The sequence below is a fragment of the Scyliorhinus torazame genome, chromosome 13, assembly GCF_047496885.1.
Source record: "Scyliorhinus torazame isolate Kashiwa2021f chromosome 13, sScyTor2.1, whole genome shotgun sequence".
Lineage (NCBI taxonomy): Eukaryota > Metazoa > Chordata > Chondrichthyes > Carcharhiniformes > Scyliorhinidae > Scyliorhinus > Scyliorhinus torazame.
In genome coordinates this window covers 192,704,490-192,726,830 of record NC_092719.1, presented here as the reverse complement: position 1 = coordinate 192,726,830, position 22,341 = coordinate 192,704,490, and the positions used below count along the sequence as shown (strand labels likewise).

General features: G+C 45.5%; 2 protein-coding genes across 5 annotated transcripts in view; one reads left to right on the top strand and one right to left on the bottom strand.

The window, feature by feature from the left end:
* cenpp (centromere protein P) overlaps positions 1 to 22,341 on the bottom strand; it is a 452,755-nt gene that overhangs the window by 266,697 nt on the left and 163,717 nt on the right. The window lies entirely within an intron of this gene.
* Positions 6,907 to 22,341, top strand: part of ogna (osteoglycin, paralog a) — a 35,671-nt gene continuing 20,236 nt past the window's right edge. The window contains exon 1 of the mRNA XM_072472647.1: positions 6,907 to 7,171. Within this exon, the coding sequence (XP_072328748.1) occupies positions 7,001 to 7,171 (171 nt within the window). The 5' untranslated portion in view covers positions 6,907 to 7,000. The remainder of the gene's footprint in view (positions 7,172 to 22,341) is intronic.

Here is a 22,341-nt window from a genome sequence, read left to right as displayed (position 1 = left end):
GCAGCCACGACAAAGCAAGAATGGGGGAGAGGGGGGATAAGGGGGACAGGAGACATGGAGCCCAACTATGCCCAACAAAAGAAGCATGAGAAACAGTATCACACCAACACAACAGGGCACAAGCACGGATAAAGGAAGAAGGCAAGACAAGTAGTGACCGGGAACGAAAAACAGGAAATCACAACCACCACTGTAAATAATGCTGGAAAAAGAACAAAGATGTATGTATGCATGTAAATAATTGAAACCGACTGGTGAGTAAATATTTTTCTTTAACCTCTGTCTCCTACTGTTCGTCCATACTTATCCTTGTTTTGTATACCACAAAAAAATCAATAAAAACATGGTGAGTTAAAATGCCAAGTGATGGGAAGGTCAAGGTCATACTTGCGGACTGAGCAAAGGTGTTCCAGCAAGTGGTCTCCCAGTCTGTGTTTAGTCTCCCAATGTAGAGGAGACCGCATTGGGAGCAGTGAATACTGTAGATCAAATTGAAGGAGGTGCAAGTGAAATGCTGCTTCACTTTAAAGGAGTGTTTGGGGGATGAGAGAGAAGGTAATGTGATTGCATGGGAAGGGGATGAAGAATTGGAGGTGATGGAGAAGTGGACGTCACAGACGGAGTGGTCCCTGCAGAATGCTGATAGGGGATGAGGGGAAGGTGTGTTTGGTGGTGGCATCACACTGGAGTTGGCGGAAATGGTGAAGGATGATCTTTTGAATGCGGGGCAAAACGTGAAGACAAGGACCCTAACTTGGGAGGGCGTGGAAGGGGTGAGAGAGATGGGTTAGGCTTAATTGTCAATCACAGGGGAACCTTGGTTCAGAAAAAAAGACATGTCAGAAGCACCGTTTTAGAAGGTAGCATTATTGGGTCAGATGTGACGGAGGCAAAGAAACTTGGAGAATGAGATGAAGTCCTTACAGGAAGTGGTGTCTGAGAGCTGTAATTGAGGTGGCTGTGAAAGTCTGTGAGCTTGTAATGAATAGTGGTAGTCAGTCTATTACCAGAAATGGAGACAGAGAGGTTGAGGTAGGAAAGGAAGTGCTGGAGATGGACCATGTCAAGGTAAGAGAAGGGTGGTAATTGGAAGTAAAGTTGATTTAAAAATTCCAGTTCCAGACTGGAGCATAGAGTGGTACTGATACAGTCATCGATGTCATGGAAAAATGATTGTGGGAGGGGACCCAAGTAGGAAAAGGAATGTTCCACTTACCCCAGAAAAAGGACGGCATAATTGGGGCCCATGTGGGTACCCATAGCCACACTTGTTATTTGCAGAAAGTGAGACAAGTTATAGCAAAAATTGTTGAGTGACAGAATAAGTTCAGTTAGGTGGAGGAGAGTAGTGATGGATTAGAATTGACGAGGCCTCTGCTCAAGGAAGAAGTGGAGAGCCCTCAGACCATCCTGGCGGGGGATGGTGGTGTAGAGGGATTGAACAACCACAGTGTAGAGGAGTCAGTTAGAGCCAGGGAACTGGAAATTGTTGAAAAGATGTAAGCCAACAAAGGAATCATGAATGTAGGTGGGAAGAGACTGGATAAGGTAAAGAGAATGGAGTCAAGAGAGGAAGAAATTAGTTCTGTGAGGCAGGAACAGGCTGATACGGTGATGAGAAGTCTGCAAAAACTATGGAAGATTCTGCAAGCACATGATGAAGATCCTGAAGTTCCAACTCAGATCCAAGAATTCTGCGAAGCCGAAGCTGTGCATGGAGACTCCCTCCTTCCAAGGGTTGCTTTGCGGTAGTGTCATAGATCCACCCACCATGCGATGTGCATATTCCTCCAGGGTCCAGTAGCTGCAGGCCCCCAGCATCATCAGCTCCTTGAATACCATGATCTGAGCAAGGCCGTAAAGGTAAGTCTCGACTATTGCATGCCACGTTGGCCCAGACGTATTCTGAAGCGGCGTGTTTTCCTGCATAATGGAGAATTGGATGTGGGGGAGGATGGGGAACATTTCGGTCGAGCCTTTATTTGCATCCTGTTAGCAGTATGCAAATTGGTTTGCACGCTGACCTCCAGCATTATTACCAATCTGCCATGGCAGGCACCATAAGATACCACTATAAATTTGCGCTGGCATGAAACTGATTTTTGCACCTTCCGTCGAATTCTCCCACCATGTCCGCCATTGATCCTGCCAGTGGGGGCACAGGAGAATTCTGCCCCATTTTATTCCTAGAATTAAGTGATCCCACACTCACTGGATTAGGTCAAAACTTTGAAACCATGCCACTTCAGTCATAAAAGCTGTACCTTTTGCAACATTCTTCATTGAGGAGGTCAAATATATGATCCTTCGTAGCCTCCTCTGGAGATCCACATGATAACAGATGTCTGTCTTAAAGCAACTCAATTCACTCCATGTGGTATTAGGAAACAGAAGCGTGCATTAGAGATGGCGACTGCTAAACGCCCCTGGTTGTAACAAAAATGCCCTGTTTCCAGAACAAGCTGTGTCTCTAAATATTTATACAGTAAATCTGCAACATTTCACGGACAATATGGAAAAGCATCCAGGTAGTCCCGTCCGAACAACACATTAACCACATAGGTGATTTCAGGCAGACTCAGTCTGAACTGCAATTCCCTTAATTATTTAATTCTATTTACCATTTTAAAAGCTGGAAGCATGGTAGCACAGTGATTAGCACAGTTGCTTCACAGCTCCAGGGTCCCAGGTTTGATTCCCGGCTTGGGTCACTGACTGTGCGGAGTCTGCACATTCTCCCCGTGGGTTTTCTCCGGGTGCTCCAGTTTCCTCCCACAGTCCAAAGATGTGCAGGTTAGGTGGATTGGCCATGCTAAATTGCCCTTAGTGCCCAAAAAGGTTGGGTGGGTTACTGGGATAGCGTGAAAGTGTGGGCTTGGGTAGGGTGCTCTTTCCAAGGGCCGATGTAGACTCGATGGGCTTAATGGCCTTCATCTGCACTGTAAATTCTATAAAAAGCTGAAAAGCAAACTTTTTATTCTTCTGGCTTCTAATATGCAGTTACATGTTATATCTATCTTTAGCAATGGGTTTCAAACTGCTATGAATATCTAAAAATAGATAAATAATGGCTCAATAATAATGGACACTAAGGGGCAATTGAACATAGCCAATCCACCTAATCTGCACATCTTTGGATTGTAGGAGGAAACCGGAGCACCCGGAGGAAACCTACGCAGACACGGGAGAATGTGTAAACTCCACACAGTCACCCAAGTTCGGAATCAAACCCGGGTCCCTGGCACTGTGAGGCAGCAGTGATAACCACTGTGCCAGCCCCATGTCATCTTTGATTATGATGACAAGCAAGCTGTCTAACCTGTTACCCAACAAAACCTTTTTTTTTTTTAAATTTAGACTACCCAATTCATTTTTTTCCAATTAAGGGGCAATTTAGCATGTTCAATCCACCTATTCTGCACATTTTTGGGTTGTGGGGGCGAAACCCACGCAAACACGGGGAGAATGTGCAAACTCCACACGGACAGTGACCGTGGCGCCGTGATACTGCAGTGCTACTCATTGCGCCACCATGCTGCCCTACCCAATAAAACCTAAGCATCCTACCATACATTCCAGCAAATCTAAGTTTTAAACTTATCATTGCTGTCAAGACCTTTCCGTAATAAGGTTCCAAAATATATTGTGTGGTCGAGCTGATTGCTAAGGCATTTGGCAAGTACAGAGAAAAAAGGCATACACAGGTACAGCTAAGAAAAGAACAGGAAATGAAGAAGTCAGGGCAAGACTTCATCATTTATTAAATATTTTAAGTAAGTTGCAGCATTCAGCCTTTTAAAATTCATACTCAGAAATCACAATAACTATTGTTCATGTTAAGTAAGTAACTGTTCTGAAAGCACTTAACCATTATTAAAGATTGGAGGAAAGACTTAACTAAAATGCTTCATCTGAATATGAATATTTAAGTAGAACCTTTTGCTCATGCTGAGTTTCTGCTGCAGCAATATTTGATAAATATACAAATCAGATTTTTCAGAAGTTTAACATGTATCTTGGTCTTCTCTGCAAACATTAAATATATGAATAATAAAATTTTTAAAACATGCAAAGATCTATTTAATTCCACATGTGGTATTTATCCACCTCGAGCAATATTAGTAAAACACTGTATCGGGAAGCTTCATCTTGAAGGGCTTTTAGAAATGTATTAGTTCAGTGTATTTTTGCCCACTTTCAGTCTCCTGCCCAGTTCTGCACCACAACACTACAGGAGATCTGTGAGTAAATCAAAGTGACTGCAGTTTTACAGTGCCATTCAGTTCCTGTAGGAAATCTCAACGCATTTCACAGCTAAACGACTACTTTTGAAGTGTAGTCAGTGTTTTATAAGCAAACTAGGCAGACAGCTCGCACACAAGGTCCCACAACTGCAATAAGACAAACAGTGATGGCTGAGAAACAAGTTGATGACACCAGGAGAACTAACTAATCCCCTTCGTAAAGGATCTTTCACATCCACCTGAACATGCAGAGGCCCCAGTTCATTGCATCATCTGACATTTTACCACCTGAACATGGAGGCCCCAGTTCATTGCATCATCTGACATTTTGCACCCCATAATGCACTAACATGTCAGGCCATCCCAAGGGCCGAACTTGCCCTGAATCGGCAAACTACTGACTCAGATGAAAAATCAGCAAATCAAGTTAATAGTTCACAGCAGAATTCATTTGACCTTTAAAATATTACAACAAAATGCTTTAAATCCGATGTTAAAAGAATACATCCTGCTATATCAGTGTGCCTTTGTTTAGTTTCTAGACTTTAAGTCCTCTGAGCGAGATTGTCAATTGCAGTCAATACAGATGTAATTCCTTTCTTACATGTACAACTTTAAAATGAAAATCAACTGCATTTTATTGGCCAAAGTATTCGAGTTGGAAAACATAACAACAAAATTAATTGGCAGTGCTCGATACATTTTTCCAACACACTTCTGAAAAAGAAAGAGAAACAATTCTGCACCAAGTCAATAAAGTAGTGGATCACATTTAAGTTTGTATAAAAAAACTCTCAACTGCAAATTCAACAAGCTACTTCACTATTTTACTACATATTTCATATGCACTTGATGTTAAAGACAGATGTCAGCCGGACTCTACTTAATTTGAAAAGCAGAAAACCCAGAGGCCCGAATCATTAATCAAAATGAGATCATGGTTTATAGCTGTGTCGTATTTAATGATTAACTTTAATTTGCTTAACCTGTGTAAATAAAGTTCTTTAAAATACGCTTTACATGGGTTTCTTAGCTATCACATAGAAATGTTACATTTTGTATCAATTGTTAACTACATATAATACTTTAGCACACAGTAGTCTGGAAAAGCAGATGTGACACAATGTGGAACTAATTTATTAAGAAAGACCATTGTGTTTTCGCCATTTTAAATGTGGTAAAAATATAACAGAGGAATTTATTTACCTTGCATTGCCAAAAAAATTTCAGCTTTTCCAGCTAAGCCAAGACTTCAGGTTTTGAACACATGGAATAAATCTAATTCCCAAAAGCAAATGCCCCAAATTTAATAGCTTGATAAAAGTTTCAAAATAACAACTTTTAAAGATTCATTTTACTTGTAAATGCTTCGAACTTAACTGATATGAAGAAAGGGCATTTACCCATTTTATCAAAGCAAAGTAACATTTTCATGGCAAGCACCTGAAGTCTGTTAAACTAACTCAACTATTATGCTGGAAATACTCTAAATATTGTGACTATGATCCTTTTGTTTGAAGGTCTATAACAGTGCAAATGTCATTACAATTGGAATGACCTAGCCATATGAATCAAGATGACCATAAAATTACTTTGTGCTCTTTTGAAGTGTGTATGATGGACATAATATTATCGGGGTTTAATAGAAAACAATCTATACAGCACCTAACTGTGCCAATAGTTTGAACTTTGGCAGCAATTTTATAGACTTGACAAGTCAACCAAGCCAAATTTTATTTGGGGAAAAATTGCATTAATTTGGTGTTAGGCTTAGAAGTGAGGACAATAGCCTTACCAAAAAAGCAACCCTCACAGTTATCTCACTTTGTCTTTTACAGGGGCTTATCACTATGCCAAAGCATCTACCCCAAAAAGCCAGTAGTCCTCTTTCCCAGAGGAATCAAGGTTCTACTGAAGGTGTCAGACTGACTATGATTGCAATTTTAAGTTGCATGTGAGAAGAGCTCACAATACAGAAACTATATTCATGCATACATGGAATTCCGAGCAAGAAACAGCCAGAAAAAGTTCCAAAAATCAATTTTTGAAGGGTTGGACGGAAAGCCAGAAGGCACAGAAGCGCTCCTCCTGGCACTACAAAAATAATGTAAACCCACCGGTGACCGATCGTGGCTTCACCCTGCTCTACCTCAACATCACTTATCACTGCTTTCAAAGCTTTCCTGTGGGCCTCTGTTGACACTCCAACCAGCTAACATTCCTGAAGTCAATATGCACGAAGGCATCTATTTGGCATTGAGAGTTTACCTAATAAATTCAAAAATAGTTTGGGCCTCAAAATCATGGGAACCCAATGCTCTCTGCCAATCAGCCATTTGAAAATCAAATCAAAATTAGCCCAATTTTACTCAAGTGAAAAAAAAATTAAATCAGTAATAGTAATAAAGAATATTAAAATAGGTTGATTAAAAAATACAAGGTTCCCAATAGCACTAGAATGTTCATGTGCAAGAATTGTTTTAGCTATGATCTTAATGAGCTTTCTATTGCTATGTTATGAATTTGCCTACGAAGCTTTAGAAACTGTGACTGTTATTCCAATAGTAATTGAAAAAGGAGTTCAGAGGGTTAAGGCACATCACGCAGTCTCATTCTTCTGAAGCTTCTGGCAGCAGCTGGTGAAAGCTTTAAATACCAATTTGACAGATTCCACGTCTGGGCTGCAAGGCACTGTTGCGTTCAGTATTTCAGCTTTTCAATTTTTCTTAGAACCTTTTCTTGGTCTTCAGTCCAAAATGAATTGTGTGTGCCCTATACTTTTTGCAGTTATGCTTGGAGAATTAGTATTCACAGCACCAGCTAATAAGGAAGATAAATTTCACGTACATAATTTGGATTTGGAATCTTTTGGTACAGACACAACTTACGAATATGAAGATGAGCCACAAGAAATAAAACAAGGAAAGGTAATGCGGTTTAAAATTCTTTAGGCATCTACAAGATTTGATTCTAACTTATAAGAAACTCACATTTAAATTTGAAATTAGTATAAGACAACACATGGAACAAAATATTGTACCTACCTTAATGGCATTAATGTTATTATCTTGCAGTTAACCAAACCAAATGCAATAAGACATTTTATAAAGTCTTAACAATACTGATAGAACATTTATAAAGACTGAGTTTGAGTTGCAAAATTGAATACAATTGCTTTAAAATTGTTTGACAATGTTATGAAATAACCAGTTGTTTGCAAATGTGTGATTTGAATTACAAAGCAAAATCTATTTTCAAAAAGGAATTACAGGAGAGGGGAAATCTTGAAAGTTATGAAATGGTAAGTAATTAATTTGACTGCCCAGCCCTATTGAGAAAGATCCGGAGATTAGGTATTAACACTGATTAATTATTGATTGGTATTCATGCATGTTAAATTACACTTAAATGTAATGTCCTGTTTATAGTAATTCAATCATGAGTGTCAATAGCTATTACGTGCCCATTAAACACATACATATGTCTTTCTCAAGTCCCTTGTACACAATATGGTTCTAAATTTGGAAACAAACATATATATAAACTGTCACAATAATTGATCAGTTTTTGCTCAAGAGGATAAAGAATTTCAGCACATAACCTCTCCTAGGCTAAAGCAAAGTATTCTTATTGTGTTGCTGTTTAAGTGACAATTAAATCCATTCTCAACTGATTAATTGAAATGGATGACAGAGGAACATCTGAAGCCTAGAAATTTTTTTAAAAATTTGATTCTTTCAAAAGATTAAAAAGGTTTCAAAAACAGACAATTAGATACTTATTTTAATATTGTGCTTAGCAACCTTACCTCTCATCAACAAAGCTAACTAAGTAACTAAACACAGCCAATCTGCAGGTGGTGAAATAGCAGTGGGCTACACGTGGCTTCAATAAAATGTACTGAATGATAAACCAAAACTATCAAGCTTCCTGGGTAACATTGGCATGTCAGCAATGGCCTCAATCGGGATTGGTGACTTTCTGAACTATGATGCCCAATGATTGAGTGCAAGTGTTGTGTCACATCCTTCACAACAAAAAGTATAGTTCACAAAACAAATCTTTGGTCAACTGGCTGAAGGATTTGATGGAGGTTTGTTAAATGTTACTTTCATATCCTCTAATTATGCATTCATAATCTAAATTTTATAAAACTAATAATATTTACATTATTTATTATTTTCACTGCTTCCATTAACTGGGTCACGTCACTCTCAGTCTTCCTTATCCTTGGAATGCCAATGCAATTGGTGCTAAGACCTAAGCCTCAGACTCTCACAATTTAGTGCACAGAAACTGTTTTATGCCAGGACGTATGTACCACACAAGACCCACCCACCCTATTTAAAATATGCTTGCTCAGCATATTTTCGTATTCCTTTCTCCCTCATGCACTTATCTAGCCTTCTTAAATGCATCCATGCTATTAACCTCAGCGATTTCTTATGGTGGCAAGTTCAACATTTTAACCATTCTCGAGGTGAAGAAGTTTTTCTTGCATTCCTTACTGGATTCATTACCTACACTGAAATTAATTTTCAATTTACATGTCCATTATTCAAGTTTATTAACGTCCTTTCTCATATTTTGAGTCATCTTTAGCATTAACCAAAGCCTTTGATTTGGTGATTCATCCTGATCCTAACCATTCCAACACACCAGTGTTAATTTAAGGAGTAGTGTCCAAAACTGCATGCTTTATTTCAATGCAGCTACTACCAATTAACTGTGCAAAGTTAAAATAACTTACATAGAACATAGAAAATACAGCACAGAACAGGCCCTTCGGCCCACGATGTTGTGCCGAACCTTTGTCCTAGATTAATCATAGATTTTCATTGAATTTACAGTGCAGAAGGAGGCCATTCGGCCCCCCGAGTCTGCACCGGCTCTTGGAAAGAGCACCATACCCAAACTCAACACCTTCACCCAACACCAAGGGCAATTTGGACATTAAGGGCAATTTATCATTGGCCAATTCACCTAACCCGCACATCTTTGGACTGTGGGAGGAAACCGGAGCACCCGGAGGAAACCCACGCAGACACGGGGAGGACGTGCAGACTCCGCACAGACAATGACCCAAGCCGGAATCGAACCTGGGACCATGGAGCTGTGAAGCAATTGCGCTATCCACAATGCTACCGTGCTGCCCTTAAGAACAAATAAATCTACACTATATCATTTTACCGTCATCCATGTACCTATCCAGTAGCTGCTTGAAGGTCCCTAATGTTTCCGACTCAACTACTTCCACAGGCAGTGCATTCCATGCCCCCACTACTCTCTGGGTAAAGAACCTACCTCTGATATCCCTCCTATATCTTCCACCTTTCACCTTAAATTTATGTCCCCTTGTAATGGTGTGTTCCACCCGGGGAAAACGTCTCTGACTGTCTACTCGATCTATTCCCCTGATCATCTTATAAACCTCTATCAAGTCGCCCCTCATCCTTCTCCGCTCTAATGAGAAAAGGCCTAGCACCCTCAACCTTTCCTCGTAAGACCTACTCTCCATTCCAGGCAACATCCTGGTAAATCTTCTTTGCACCTTTTCCAGAGCTTCCACATCCTTCCTAAAATGAGGCGACCAGAACTGTACACAGTACTCCAAATGTGGCCTTACCAAAGTTTTGTACAGCTGCATCATCACCTCACGGCTCTTAAATTCAATCCCTCTGTTAATGAACGCGAGCACACCATAGGCCTTCTTCACAGCTCTATCCACTTGAGTGGCAACTTTCAAAGATGTATGAACATAGACCCCAAGATCTCTCTGCTCCTCCACATTGCCAAGAACTCTACCGTTAACCCTATATTCCGCATTCATATTTGTCCTTCCAAAATGGACAACCTCACACTTTTCAGGGTTAAACTCCATCTGCCACTTCTCAGCCCAGCTCTGCATCCTATCTATGTCTCTTTGCAGCCGACAACAGCCCTCCTTACTATCCACAACTCCACCAATCTTCGTATCGTCTGCAAATTTACTGACCCACCCTTCAACTCCCTCATCCAAGTCATTAATGAAAATCACAAACAGCAGAGGACCCAGAACTGATCCCTGCGGTACGCCACTGGTAACTGGGATCCAGGCTGAATATTTGCCATCCACCACCACTCTCTGACTTCTATCGGTTAGCCAGTTCGTTATCCAACTGGCCAAATTTCCCACTATCCCATGCCTCCTTACTTTCTGCATAAGCCTACTACGAACTTGTTTCAATTTCAGGTCAAATTTCTTAATCGACACGTATCATTTTATTTGATCACAGGCGCGATTTTTCCAAAATGTTTCTAAGTGTGATAGGGAGCGGGAACTGCCGCTAGCTTCCTGGTGAGACCATCACCGCAATACAATGCTAATTGGTCCATTTAAGGAGGCCCCACAGGCTTCACACCGCAAATGAAGGCTCGCCAGCTGATTTGCCATGACCGTGCTTGCCAGCTAAAAAGGTTGAGCAGCACTTAAACATCTTTTGCACAGCCAACCCCACTCAGCTCGCAATCATGCCGCTTAGAACACCGGCCCCACGATTCGATGATGCAGACCTGGGGAGGCTCTTGGTGGTGGTTGAAGCCAGGAAGGATGTCCTTTTCCCCCCCAAGGGTCCCGAGGGTGAGCCACAGGGCAACCTATGCCGCCTGGGATGAAGTGGCAGCGGCCGACATCTCAGGAAGCATGATCAGGAGGATCGGCACCCAGTGACGTAAGACCCCCGGGCCACTTGTGCGAGTTAGCACCCCACCAACCCGAACCGGCACCTGGCACCACCCCCGCCCAGCACTGTGCCCTGGCCCACTCATGCTGCCCCCTCCCCAAGATGTTCTCTCCCCCCACCCCTAACCCCTCCCCAACCACATACTTCCCAGAATCCGTCCCCCCCACACATGCAGCTAACAATGCCTCTCTGTCTCCGCAAGAAAAGCTGTCCCACAATCTTCGGGAGACCACCCAGACTGGCCCGGAGATTAGAATCCTCACCGCCTTCGAGGAATGAGTCCTGAGGTTACGGGGGAGGCCGGGGACAGAGCAGTTACCAACATGGAGGTCGGCGCATGCCACAGATGTGAGGGTTCAACAGGCCCAACCCAAATGGGTTGTCACATGTGAGTTGCTATTTTCATACCGAATGACCAATCCCTCCCACTGAACACATGTCCATTCTCCCGCAGGTCCTCCAGCCGACGGCCTATTCCGTGTTGTCCCCCACTCTGCCCCCCATGAGACCACCTTGGAGGAGAACTTAGAGGATGCCACCATCGACGCGTCACAGCTGTCATCAGCACCCTCCACCAGTGCAGAGCCATGCATCTCAGTGGGCAATGTTAGTGGTCAGGCTTCTGGGGCACATTCTTGTGAGCACTACACAGTTGTTGATGTACATCAGGTGGAGACAGTAATGCCCAGGCGAGACAGCAGTCGGAGGTCTGCTGGGTCCCAGGTCCCAGCTGCTTCCCAGTCAGACGTGGAGCCTCTACAACAGGCTATCCCGGAGCTGATGTCAGGGTGCGGCTGGGACATTCAAAGGGAGATGTCAACGACGTTTGTATCAGATCTTCGCATTGGTACCGGCTTCTGTACTGGCGTCATTAGCCAGGTCCTCACCAGGTAACCCTTATCCCCAAAAGCCAGCCAACCATCCTGGGGTGGTCCTCGAAGAGGCCTGGGATGTCTGACTGCTCCAGGATGTAGCTGGGAAGCGTGCACACACGTGCATGATCTGCACATGATGGTCGTACACAAGCTGGATATTCAGGGAGTGGAATCCCTTCCTGTAAATATAGGACACTCCCAGATGAACTGGTGCACACAAGGCGACATGCGTGCAATCTATCAGCTTCTAGACCTGGGCCATCCCGGCAATGGCAGTAAACCCTGCTACCTGGGCATCTTGTTGGGCTTGGTCCATGCCAAAGTTTATATAGTTTTCCACCCGGGCAAACAGAGCATTCGTGACCTGTCAGATTCACCTGTGGGCTGTAGCCTGAGAGATGTCACACAGGTCCCTGCTCAAGGCCTGGAAGGATACAGAGGCATAAAAGCACAGTGCTGCAGTGACCTTAACAGCCACGGACAGCGGGTGTCCTCCTCCACCATGTGATGCCACGTCTGCGAGGACATGACACAGGTGCCACTCTATTTCCTTGTTGAAGCGGAGCCTCCTGCGGCACACATTGTCCTTCATCCACTCGAATGACCATCGACGCTTGTACATTCTGGGCCGTCGCGGGCCTCCCCCTCTGGGTCTCACTCTGGCCCAATGGGTGGCCGGGTCCTGCACATGGGCCGCCGCCTCAAGCCTCTGAAGACAATATTGCTACCGTCTCCAGTGCCTGGCCTAGCAGCAGCACCACTTGCGCTAGCTCTGTGGGGTCAAAAATACCCAGGCCCAGTGCCCCAGGTTCTTTGTCTGTGAGCGAAGATGGCTACTCACCTCTTCAGCTCCCCGCAGAAGCTCTGCTGCCAGCTCCCCGCAGAAGCTCTGCTGCCAGGTTCATGTTTTTAAAAAGGAGTACTAATTGGCGCCAGCATGACCACTTGCTGGGGAAGCAGCTGGATCACAAAGGACGTTGGATATGGGGTGGCTCCCGTTGATTACATGGAAATAGGGCTTAAGTGGTGATATTGGTTTCTCGCCACACATTAAGATGCTGATTTCTCCTGCAGGAGCAGGTCGGTTGCATCGCAAATGGTTTGGCACCCGGCATAGTTCTCATTTTTGGCCTCTCCCACTATTCACCGGCCTTATCGTGCTCTCGCTCGAGCGCAACGAGGCCACTGAATCACGCTCATTAACTAGAAATTATTTTGTAACTATATATTTTATAACTAAATACATCCCACTTTTGCCTGTAGATCTCTGAATTGTGTACTCTACACACTAAAGTTAATTTGCTATTCCCTAATTGACTCAGTTTTCCTGAATAATATAATTTGTACTACAACAATAGCACTTCAGACATTTGAAAAACAAAAAGGTAGATGCGCAAAGAGGGTGGGTGTGCAAAAGATTTAGAAATAGGAACAAAAGAAACTGTTGAAAGCCAGCTCAAATTGAGCACTGATGTTGTGATTTGTTCCGTGAAACCTGATAAGTGTTTGAGGAGAACTGAGTTAATGGCAAGTTAGTGATACACTATTCCTTAGCTGGAGAATATTGCTGCTCATCCAAGATTAGATATTAACAAGCAGTCTGACAGCACAAAGTAGTGGAGAAGTGGCAGAGCGATATAGCTGGGTGCAAACACCATCTAAGTTGGCAAGAGAAAAGCATTAAGACATCCCATCAGTGGAAGGGGCTGCTGCTGGAGCCTAATTAGCTAACAACACTCAGTTTACCAGAAGAGGCAACTGATAAGGTTTCTACTGCCTGTCCAGCCAAGGTTCCCAGAATCTTATGAATAGGAGAATGACATTCAGGCCCTCAAATCTGCACCATCATTCAATGATCATTACTGATCTGTACCTCAACTTGATCCACCCGCCTCTATAACCCTTACTACCCTTACCTAATAAAAATCTATTGATCTCAATCTTGAAAGCTCAAACCTGAAAGCCCAATATATGGAACAGCGTCACTGTAGCTATTTTATGAAATACTTTTATCATGCCAAACATTCCTCAATCGAATAGAATAGAAGTTTATGTATTCCTCACTTAGGTTATTTAGAGACGACTGTGGTGAATTCTAACTCTAGTATTAGGTCTGTCATCACAGGTGCACTTATAAGCTATGCTGGCTGGTCAATCAGCATCCTGAAGATCTGGCGGACAAGTACTGAGTAACTGAGCTCAGTTTGGAATAAACAACCTCCTTTATCCAGGAATGCCTTGGAGCCAACACTAAGAGAGCAAAATATTGTGGGTGGTGGAAACTTGAGGTAAAATCAGAAAATACTGGAAATACACAGCAGGTCTGGCAGCATCTGTAAAAAGAGAAAGCAGAGTTAACGTTTCAGGTTGCCAACCTTTCATCAGAGCTCAGCGAAAGGTCATCAACCTGAACAGTTAACTCTGTTTCTCTCCTTCACACATGCTGCCAGATCTATTGTGTCCAGAATTGTCTGTTTTTACTTCTCTTTTAAAGAGACTCTGCATGTTCAGAAAGGTGGAGCAGAAACCAAGTGAAACTGTTATACTCAGTTGGTGATGGTAATGGACTCCAGTAGTTAGATATAACAACCTGCAATGGCACATCTGGAGATATCAAAACGATACTAGATCTACCAGAGTAATAGAAATAAAATTATGTGAAATTATGATGCTGCAATTAGCACCTTGGGTTAGACAGAATACCATTCCTACATCTTCAGGTCACTCAGCAAGTCCAAGCCACCCAGTCCTCGAGGTAAATTTTCTGAATTAAGAGAAATTACAACGTAAACTGATATTATTTAGGCATTCTGCTGCATGAATAAGAAAGGAGGCGTTATGACAAATATTACAATGGTATCCGTATCTTGCGATTGAGCACATTGTAAATTACTTGTTACAATTTGATGATTTTTTTATTTATTCAAGGGATGTAGGCTTCGCCGGCTAGGCCAGCATTCATTGTCCATCCCTAACTAACTTGGAGGAGGTGGTGGTGCTACCTTGGAGGAGGTGGTGGTGAGGTGTCTTCTTGAACCACTGCATCCATATGGTGCACGTACACCCACAGTGCTATTAGGGAAGGAGTTCCAGGATTTTTACCGAGCAAAGGTGAAGGAACAACAATATTGTTCCAAGTTAGGATGGTGAGTGGCGTTAAGGGGAACTTCCAGGTGGTGGTGTTGCCATGCATCTGCTGCCTTTGTCCTTCTAGATGGTAGTGGCTATGGGTTTGGAAGGTGCTGTCCAACAAGCCTTGCAACACATCTTGTGGATGATACACAGTGCTGCTACTGTGCGTCAGAAGTGGAGGAAGGGACTTCCGGTTGCGGCGATGCCCTGCTAGCTGCACGTTTCGGCGGCTCCAGCTCCGACGGACCTTCGGGTTCTTTTAAGAGCCCCAACGGGAAATTTCTGGGCGACGCAACCCGGTGTGGGGTGAGTGAATAGGGAGTCGTCCCCCCCAACGAAGGAGGAAAATATCGTCGGCGGCGGCTGCAGCGCGAGGAATCGTCGACGAAAGAGACAGAAAGGGAGAAGACACAAGATGGTGGCGGGAAAGCTCAGGCGACATGGGGGCCCGAGCAAGACGAATTTTTGAGACGGTGTGTGGAGCTACTAAAGAGGGAGGTGCTGACCCCGATGCTACAGGCAATTGAGGGGCTCAAGGAGGCACAAAGGACCCAGGAGACAGAGCTCCGCGTGGTGGAGCAGAAGGTGACGGATAATGAGGACGAGATCCTGGGCCTGGCGGTCAAAACACAGACGCACGAGGCACTCCATAAAAAGTGTATTGAAAGGATCGAGGCCCTAGAAAACAGAGCGCCAAGGAAGAACCTTCGGATACTGGGTCTCCCTGAGGGAGTGGAAGGAGCGGACTGTGGAGCTTATGTAAGTACGATGCTAAGCTCATTGATGGGTGCTGAGGCCCCTGCGGGCCCCTTGGAGGTGGAGTGGGCACATCGGATCCCGGCGAGAAGACCAAAAGCAGGAGAACCACCCAGGGTGACAATCGTGCGATTTCACCGCCTTAAAGATAGAGAAGACGTCCTGAGATGGGCTAAAAAGGTGCGGAGTAGCAGATGGGAGAATGCAGTGGTACGGGTGTACCAGGATTGGAGTGCGGAGGTGCCGAGAAGGAGGGCGAGTTTTAACCGAGCCAAGGAGGTGTTACACAAAAAGGTGAAGTTCGGGATGCTGCAGCCGGCACGACTATGGGTCACGTATCAGGAGAGACACCATTATTTCGATACGGCGGAAGAAGCATGGACCTTTATTAAAGAGGAGAAATTGGATCGGAACTGAGGGACTGATACTGTAGGGAATGTTATTGTTATTGTTATGGGTGATGTAAATAGAGAAGTAAATTGGGATGGGGGGAGACACTAGGAAATGTGGGCGCCGGTGAGGGGGGAAAGAAGGGACATAGGCGGAGAATGAGGAATGGGAGGGGGAGAGGAAAGGGAGCTGCGCCACAAGAGGCGGGTCAGATAAAGGGATGTTCCCGCGCCAGAAAGATTATGGCGGGAAGACAGGCGCAAGGGAGTTCCCCACACGGGGGGGTCAAGGAGTGAGCAGGAGTAGCCGGGGTCAGTTGAAGTCAGCTGACTTGTGGAAGTAATATGGGGGGAGCAATCACGCTAGAAAAGGATCTAGCGGGGGGGGGGGGGCTGGGTTGCTGCTGCGGAAATCAAAAAGGAAATGGCTAAAGAGTGGGTGGACGGGGATGGAGGGCGACGCCTGGGAGCGCGGAGGCGGGATATGGGACTGGCCTAGAGAAGGTGATGGCTAGTCGACACGGGTGGGGGCAGGTAGTCCCCTAGTGAGGCTGATCACGTGGAACGTGAGAGGCCTGAACGGACCGATTAAAAGGGCCCGAGTGCTCGCGCATTTGAAAGGACTAAGGGCAGACGTGGCTATGCTCCAAGAGACGCACCTGAAGGTGGCGGACCAAGTTAGGTTAAGGAAAGGATGGGTGGGACAGGTGTTCCACTCGGGACTAGATGCAAAGAATAGAGGGGTGGCCATATTGGTGGGGAAACGGGTAGCATTTGAAGCAAAGAACATCTTAGCAGATAGCAGAGGTAGATATGTAATGGTGAGTGGCAGGCTGGAGGGAATGGAGGTCGTGTTGGTTAATGTATATGTCCCGAATTGGGACGATGCGGGATTTATGAGACGGATGCTGGGTCGTATACCGGACCTGGAGGTCGGAAACTTGATATTGGGAGGGGACTTCAATACCGTGCTGGACCCAGGGCTAGATAAATCCAGCTCAAAGACCGGAAGAAGGCCGGCAGCGGCCAAGGTGCTCAAAGGGTTTATGGACCAAATCGGGGGAGTGGATCCATGGCGATTTCTTAGACCGAGGGCCAGGGAGTTCTCCTTCTTCTCCCATGTCCATAAAGTGTACTCCCGGATAGATTTTTTTGTTTTGGGAAGGTCGTTGATCTCAAGGGTGGAAGGAGCTGAGTATTCAGCCATAGCGGTTTCGGACCATGCCCCACACTGGGTGGACCTGGAACTAGGAGAGGAAAGGGAGCAGAGAGCACTCTGGCGATTAGATGTGGGATTGATGGCAGGCGAGGGAGTGTGTGGAAGAGTGCGGGGGTGTATTGAGAGATACCTGGAGGTCAATGACGACGAGGAGGTCCGTGTGGGAGTGGTATGGGAAGCACTAAAAGCGGTGGTCAGAGGAGAGCTGATCTCCATTGGGGCCCACAAAGGGAAAACAGAGGCCAAGGAAAGGGAAAGATTACTGGGGGAGATTTTAAGGGTGGATAGGGAATTTGCAAAGACCCCGGAGGAGGGACTGTACAGGGAGAGGAGACGACTCCAGACGGAGTTTGACCTCCTGACCACCAGAAAGGCGGAGGTACTGTGGAGGAAGGCACAGGGGAGGAGGTATGAATATGGGGAAAAGGCTAGTCGCCTGCTGGCTCATCAATTGCGAAAGAGGACAGCGGCGAGGGAGATAAGGGGAATTAGAGACGAAAAGGGAGCCACGGTGCGAAGAGCAGGGAAGATAAATGAGGTGTTCAAGACCTTTTATGAGGGACTGTATAGGTCCCAACCCCCAGAGGGAGAGGAGGGGATGCGGCAGTTCCTGGATCAATTGAGGTTCCCGAGGGTGGAGGAGCAGGAGGTGGAAGGCCTGGGGGCACCGATTGGGGTGAACGAGGTTATTAAGGGGCTGGGGAACATGCAAGCAGGGAAGGCTCCGGGACCAGACGGGTTCCCAGTGGAATGTTATAGAAAATATGTGGACTTGTTGGCCCCGTTGTTGGTGAGGACGTGCAACGAGGCCAGGGAAGGAGGGACTTTACCCCCGACAATGTCGGAGGCGACGATATCGCTAATTTTGAAGAGGGATAAAGGTCCGTTGCAGTGCGGGTCCTATAGACCTATTTCATTATTGAATGTGGACGCCAAATTGCTGGCAAAGGTACTGGCATCGAGGATAGAGGACTGTGTCCCGGGGGTGGTGCACGAAGACCAGACAGGGTTCGTAAAAGGGAGACAACTGAATGTCAACGTGCGACGACTATTGGGGTGATAATGATGCCCCCAGTGGAGGGGGAGGCAGAGATAGTGGCGGCAATGGATGCAGAGAAGGCATTTGATAGGGTGGAGTGGGAGTATTTATGGGAGGTGTTAAGGAGGTTTGGGAACGGGTTTATTAGCTGGGTCAAACTTCTTTATGGGGCCCCAACGGCAAGTGTAGTCACGGGTCGGCAAAGATCAGAGTATTTCCGATTATATAGGGGAACAAGACAGGGATGCCCGCTTTCTCCACTGTTGTTCGCGTTGGCAATTGAACCTCTGGCCATGGCGTTGAGAGACTCCAGGAAATGGAGAGGGGTGATTAGAGGGGGAGAAGAACACCGAGTCTCGCTATACGCGGATGACCTACTGTTGTATGTGTCGGACCCAGCGGGGGGGATGATAGAGGTTATGCGGATGTTGAGGGAGTTCGGAGATTTCTCGGGATATAGGCTCAACATGGGGAAGAGTGAACTATTTGTGATACACCCAGGGGACCAGAGTAGAGAGATAGAAGGCCTGCCTCTAAGGAAAGTGGAAAGAAACTTCCGATACCTGGGGATTCAGATCGCTAGGAGCTGGGGAACCTTGCACAGACTTAATCTGACACGATTGGTAGAACAAATGGAGGAGGACTTCAAGAGGTGGGACGCGCAGCCTCTGTTGCTGGCGGGCAGAGTGCAGGCAATTAAGATGATGGTCCTCCCGAGGTTCTTATTTGTATTTCAATGTCTCCCTATACTAATCACGAAGACCTTTTTCAAAAAAATAGGCAGGAGCATCACGAGCTTCGTGTGGGCAGGGAAAGTCCCGAGGGTAAGGAGGGGGTTCCTACAACGTAGCAGGGACAGAGGAGGATTGGCGCTACCGAATTTGGGCGACTACTATTGGGCCGCCAATGTGGCGATGATTCGTAAATGGATGATGGAGGGAGAGGGAGCGGCGTGTAAAAGACTGGAGAGAAAGTCCTGTAAAGGGACGAGTTTAGAGGCGCTGGTGACGGCGCCGCTACCGTTCTCACCAAAAAAGTTTACCACGAACCCGGTGGTGGCGGCAACATTGAATATCTGGGGACAATGGAGGCGACAGAGTGGTGTGAGGGGAGCCCTGGTGGGGTCCCCAATCAGGAACAACCATAGGTTTGCAAACATCTCCAATTCTGACCTAACGATGAAAGAAAGGTCATTGATGAAGCAGCTGAAGATGGTTGGTCCTAAGACACTACCATGAGGAACTCATGCAGTGATGTCTGGAGCAGAAATGACTGACCTCCAACAACCACAACCATCTTCCTTTCTGCTAGGTAGAACTCCAACCAGCAGAAATTTCCTCCCCTCCCAACTCCAGTTTTGCTCGGGATCGTTGATGCCATACTTGGTCAAATGTGGCCTTGATATAAAGGGCAGTCACTTTCACCCCACCCCTGGGAGTTCAGTTCTTCTGTCCATGTTTGAACCAAGGCAGAAATTAGATCAGAAGCTGAGTGACCCTGGCAGAACCCAAACTGAGAATCAGTGAGCTGGTTGTTGCTAAGCAAATGCCACTTCAGAGCACTTTTTTAACTTTAGAGCACCCAATTATTTTTTTCCATTTAAGGGGCAATTTAGCATGGCCAATCCACCTGACCTACACATCTTTGGGTTGTGCGGGTGAAATCCACGCAGACACAGGGAGAATGTGCAAACTCCACACAGACAGTGACCCAGGGCCGAGATGGAACCCGGGTCCTCAGCGCCTTAGCAACAGTTCTAACCACTGTGCCACCGAGACCGCTTCATAGCACTGCTGTTGACCCCTTTACTGGTGGTCGATTGTAGACTGACAGGCCGGTAATTGGCCAGGTCGGATTTGTCCTGCTTTGCAGTATCCAGTGCCTTCAGCTGTATCTTGATATCATGTGGAGTGAATTGAATTGACTGAAGACTGGCATCAATGACGCTGGGGACCTCTGGAGGCTGCCGAAATGGACCATCTACTTGGCACTAATTCCTGCAGATGCAAATGCCTCGGCCTTATCTTTTGCACTGTGTGCTGGGCTTCACCATGATTGAGAATGCGAATATTGGTGGAGCCTCTGCCTCCAGCGAGTTGTTTCATTGCCTATCATCATTCACAGCTGGGTGTGGCAGGGCTCCAGAGCTTAGATCTGATTCATTGGTTGTGGAATTGGTTATCTCTGTCAGCTTATGCAGTTGAGCACGCAAGTAGCCCTGTGCCCTAGCACGTCCTCCTGCACTGCTCATTGAACCTGGATTGGTCGCTTGGCTTGGTGGTGATGGTAGAATGGCAGATATGTTGGGCCATGAGGTTACTAATAGTGTACAATTCTGCAGCTGCTGATGGCTCATACTACCTCATTGATGCCCAGTCTGGAATTTCTAGATCTGTTTGAAACCTATCCCATTTAGCATGGTGGTAGTGCCACACAACACAAGAGGGTATCCTCAACATGAAGACCGGACTTCATCTCAGCAAGGACTGTGCAGTGGTCACGCCTACTGATACGGTCATGGGCAGGCAGGTCGTTGAGGGGGAGGTCAAGTATGTTTTTCCCTCTTGTTGGTTCCCTCACCCCCTGCCACAGACACAGTCTAGCAGCTATGTCCTTTAGGCCTCGACCAGCTCGGTCAGTAGTGGTGCAGTCGAGCCACTCTTGGGATGGACATTGATGACCTCCATCCAGAGAACATTCTTCACCTTTGCCATCTTCCTCTCGGTGCTTCCTCCAAGTGGTGTTCAACGTGGACAAGTACAGATTCATCAGCTGGGGCAGGGGTGAAGTACCTGGGAACCAGCAGACTTTGTTTGACCTGATGCCATGAGATTGCATGGGAATTGGACTGTTTACATTACTTGGGGTAGATACCAAACATTTATAACTGGCAATTATGGACTGTTTCCATCTGTCATATTAATGAGAATAATGTGACCTACTAAATACTGACTTTGGAACGATCACAGTTGATGGATCTGTTACACTGGCCCAGTGACCCAGTGAGTTCGGCACCTGCACCATAAATCTCAATAAGAAATGATAATAACACCTAAAAACTGTCTTCATCTTTGCAAATTCTGTGGTATTGCTAGATCTAAAGCATGGAGACGATTTTTCACTATTATGCCTCTCAACCCCAAAAGGATCATACAAATTACCTAACACTATTAGGGGAGGCTAGGTAATGTGCTTTGTTATTTTATTTGTTAGTGAGCAAGACAGCACACAGATATTGAGGTGGGAAAGTCAGGGGCAAGCTAAGGTGTAATCTAAACCTCACTGAATAGACTCATAAAAGTCATGATTATGCTATAACCTAGGCAAGTTGTTTTTTTTCTATCTTGTACAGAAAAAAGAATGATTATAGCCTGAGACAAAAACACTTTAAAAAAATATATATTTTTATTGAATATTTTCATTTATGACAGACATATCAAACACATAAGTTGTTTTTTTTCTATCTTGTACAGAAAAAAGAATGATTATAGCCTGAGACAAAAACACTTTTTTAAAATATATATTTTTATTGAACATTTTCATTTATGACAGACATATCAAACACAGGTCAGGTGCATCCCCTGCATCACTTTTAGCTGCATCAGGCTGAGCCGTGCACATGATAGAGTTCACCCTATACAGTATTTCGCTCCAGAGTCCTCCTCCTATCTCAATGTGAATCTCCTCTTCCCATCTTTTTCTTGTCTCCTCTAGTGGGGCCCTTATCTCCTCTAACAGTCATCCATATATGTCTGTGCATTTATCGTCCCTTAATTCGTGATGAAGGAGAACTCCTCCTCCCTTGGGTGATTGAACCTCCATGGATCCAGCCATCTACACCACCACCCCTCCCCCCTACATCTACTGCATGAAGATGGTTATTTCCCTCGTCATTCCTGATTTGGTCCCCGATCAGGGGCTTGGTCAGTCGGCCTTCGGGTCCTGTATGCAGTTAAAACCTTCCC